This window comes from Chiloscyllium plagiosum, chromosome 41, assembly GCF_004010195.1.
Source record: "Chiloscyllium plagiosum isolate BGI_BamShark_2017 chromosome 41, ASM401019v2, whole genome shotgun sequence".
Classification (NCBI taxonomy): Eukaryota; Metazoa; Chordata; class Chondrichthyes; order Orectolobiformes; family Hemiscylliidae; genus Chiloscyllium; species Chiloscyllium plagiosum.
The window spans coordinates 4,468,861-4,472,858 of NC_057750.1; the positions used below are offsets into that span (position 1 = coordinate 4,468,861).

The 3,998-nt window shown below is 50.2% G+C and overlaps 1 protein-coding gene across 1 annotated transcript in view; it reads right to left on the reverse strand.

Annotated features, from left to right (window-relative positions):
• Nucleotides 1–3,998, reverse strand: part of LOC122542765 (numb-like protein) — a 120,184-nt gene that overhangs the window by 4,676 nt on the left and 111,510 nt on the right. The window contains exon 6 of the mRNA XM_043680779.1: nt 3,384–3,588. Coding sequence (XP_043536714.1) covers nt 3,384–3,588 — 205 coding nt within the window. The remainder of the gene's footprint in view (nt 1–3,383; nt 3,589–3,998) is intronic.

Below are 3,998 nucleotides of genomic sequence, written 5' to 3' on the forward strand. Positions count from 1 at the left end.
CTGACCCCCATTCCTCCACAACCCCCTCCCTGACCTCACACCCTCATTCCCCCACACCCCCCGCCCCTGGTATGCCACACGGCACCGGGTCACAGATGTACGTGAGGACAGGGACTTCCGCTCTCACTGTCTCAGTAACGGAGACCATGGAGTTATCAGGTTTACTTTCAACGCCCCTTCTGGCACACTGTTCCCCTTCAGGGAAGGGAAGCAACTCTCCAGGCCGGGCCTGGAGCCGACACGGGCCTGTGACCATCTCGTAACCACCCTCCAGGCACTCAGGCTCAGAGGGGATTCCACACGGAGGGTGATGGAGTTTTGGTAAACGGAGACAGGGTGTGAATGTGAAGCTCAGGTGGAAGATTGACTGTGGACATGGTGAACAGCAGCCCAGGCTTGTGGGCCGAATGGCATTCCGCCCGCTTCCAATTCCTGAAGAGACTGAGCTCTGTGAGGGGCTTCTGGGAGATGGTCATAGAGCCATACAGCACGGAACAGACCTTTCGGCCCAACCAGTCTATGCCTACCATAATCCCAAACCAAACCAGTCTCACCATATCCCTCCAAACCTTTCCTATCCATGTCATTATCCAAATGTCTTTTAAATGTTGTAACTGTTCCCACATCCACCACTTCCTCAGGAACTGCATCCCAAACAGAAACCACTGTGTAAAACATTTGCCTCTCGTGACTTTTTAAAATCTTTCTCCTGCCATTTTAAAAATGTGTCCCCTAGTCTTCAAATCCCCCCGTCAGCGGGGAAAGATACCTGCTGTCAGCTCTACCTATACCCCTCATTATTTTATAAATCTCCAGTGAAATATGTCCCAGCCTATCCAACCTTTCTTTGTAACTCAAACCTTCCATAACTGGCAACATCCTTGTAAATCTCTTCTGAACCCTCTCCAGTTTAATAATATCCTTCCAATAACAGAGTCATTTAAGTGACTGCTGGGCATGCACATGGATAGCAGTAAGTTGAGGGGTGCGTAGGTTAAGTTATTTTATTTTACATTAGGATTAACCCCCGGCACAACATCGTGGGACAAAGGGCCTGTTCTGCGCTGTACATTTCTATCTATTTCTCTAACAGAGCAACCAGAACGGGACACAGAACCCAGGAGAGGCCTCACCAATGTCCTGTACAACCTCAATATGACTTCAACCATCAATAACCTGAGATGGTCTAACTACCATCATACAAATGAAATGGTGAGGTAGTGGTGATGTCTCTGGGCTAGTAATCCACAGGCTTCAGGCTTTGGGGATAGGGGTTCAAATCCCACCACGGGGAAACTTAAATTCAATTAGTAAAGCCAGAATTGACAGCTAGTCTCCATGACGATGACCAGGAAACTATCATCGATTGTGTCAAAACCCCATCTGGTTCACTAATGCCCCGTTAAGGAAGGAAATCTGCCCCCTTACCCAGCCTGGGCCTAACATGACTCCAAATCCACAGCCATGTGGCTGAATCTCTGAAATTGCCATGGCAACCCATTCAGTTCAAGCGCAATTAGGGAGGGGACTCACATGTTGACCTAGCCATTGATGCGTACATCCCATGGAAGAATAAAGAAAAAGTGGTTTATGACATCAAATTGCTGCTTTCCTCAAGGCTACAGTATTAATGTACTGGCAGAGAGAGCTCCACTGAGGTGGGGTGAGATCTGAGATGCGGAGGGAGCTGGGGGTCCTTGTTCATGAATCACTAAACGTAATACACAGGGACAGCAAGACATCAGGAAAGCGAGGAGAATGTTTCATTTATCAAAAGGGGAATGAGAGGTGATTGTGCAGGGCTCTGTGAGTGCACATCTGGAAAACTGTGTTCAGTATTGGTCATCATATCTAAGGAACGGCTTTTGCCTGAAACATCGATTTTCCTGCTCCTCGGATGCTGCCATTACCTGCTGTGCTTTTCCAGCATCACTCTAACCTTGACTCTGATCTCCATCATCTGCAGTCCTCACTATCGCCTAAGGAGGGATGTAACTGAGTCGGATACAGTTCAGAGAGAGTTTACTGACTCAATACCTACAACTGGGGGGTTGTCCTATGAGGAAAGGTTAGATTCGACTGGGCCTTATTCCCTGGAGTTTTGAAAAGTAAGAGGTGGCTAGATTGAAATTTAAGATCCTGAGGGGTCCTGACCTGGAGGATACGGAGATACCGCAGTGGGAGAATCCAGAACCAGGGGGTCACCTGTTTCAGAGCGAGGAGAGATCTCACAGAGATATGTAAAATTCTAATAGGACTAGGCAGGGTAGGTGCAGGGAGGATGTTCCTGATGGTGGGTGTGTCCAGAACCAGGGGTCACAGTCTGAGGGTTTAGTGTGGACCATTTAGGACAGAGCTAAGGAGATATTTCTTCACCCAGAGAGTGGTGAGCCTGTGGAATTCATTACCAAAGGGAGTAGTTGATGCTAAAGCATTGAATGTAATCAAGAGGCATCTAGTTATGGCACTTGGGGTGAATGGGGTCAGAGGTTATGGGGAGAAAACAAGATTAGGCTATTGAGTTGGACGGTCAGCCATGTTGGTGATGAATGGTGGAGCAGGTTCCAAGGGCCAAATAGCCTCCTCCTGCTCCTATCCTCTCCTTTAAGGGGTTGGCCATTGAAGACAGAGACGGAGGTGGGGGGTGGGATTTATTTTCTCTCAGGAGGTCACGTGTCTGTGGAACTCTTCCCGAAAAGGTGATGCAGTTTTAGAGTCATAGAGATGTACAGCATGGAAACAGACCCTTCGGTCCAACTTCATATACTCATCCAAATGTCTTTTAAATGCTGTAATTGTACCAGCATCCACCACTTCCTCTGGCAGCTCATTCCATACACGCACCACCCTCTGTGTGAAAAAGTCGCCCTTTAGGTCTCTTTTATATCTTTCCCTCTCACCTTAAACCTATGCCCTCGAGTACTGGACTCCCCCACAACAGGGAAAAGACTTTGTCTATTTATCCTAGAGAAATTCTTGTTAAGCAGAGGGGGGAGTGTGAAATGTTAATGGGGGGAGGCAGATTTGAGATTTTGTTTTATTTATTAACGGGATGAGCTAGGTCCAGTATTTATTGCCCCATCCCTAATTGCCCCAGAGGGCAATTAAGAATCAACCACAATTGCTGTAGGTCTGGAGTCACGTATAGGCCAGACCAGGTAAAGTTGGCAGATTTCCTTCCCAAAAGGACATTAGTGAGTCAGATTTTCCGACAATGGATTCGTGATTGTCAGTAAACTCTTAATTCTAGATTTGATTACAGTCCGTTTGGCTGTAATCTTACTAAACAGCGGAGCAGGGTTGGAGGGGTTGGTCAGGTTTATAGTCGAGTCTCTGACCCCATGTGATGCTAACCCACCCTCCACCCCCTCCCCCATCGTCACCTTTTGTCTTGTCCTGCAGTTGCTTCATGGTGTCCTCTCGCTCGGCATGCTGGGAGGTGGTGGTGACCCTGAAGGAGCCTTCCCGAGTGAAGCTCGTCCGACTGGCGTCGAAGGAAGCCGTGACGCCGCACTCCTTCTCCCGTCGCTGCTTCCGCTCCAGGCAGGCGGCAAACGCACAGCCCACCGCGTGGCTGAGACGCTCCCCCTGCAACCGGGCACACCGTGGGAGAGGGGGTCAATATACGGCAGACCGTGAGGAAGGGGGAGGTTAATACTGGGGACACCGTGGGGGACGGGGAGGTCAATACAGGGGACACCACAGGGGACGGGGAGGTCAATACAGGGGACACTGTGGGGGACGGGGAGGTCAATATACGGCACACCGCGGGGGACGGGGAGGTCAATATACGGCACACCGCGGGGGACGGGGAGGTCAATATACGGCACACCACAGGGGACAGGGAGGTCAATATACGGCACACTGCGGGGGACGGGGAGGTCAATACAGGGGACACCGCGGGGGACGGGGAGGTCAATATACGGCACACTGCGGGGGACGGGGAGGTCAATACAGGGGACACTGTGGGGGACGGGGAGGTCAATATACGGCACACC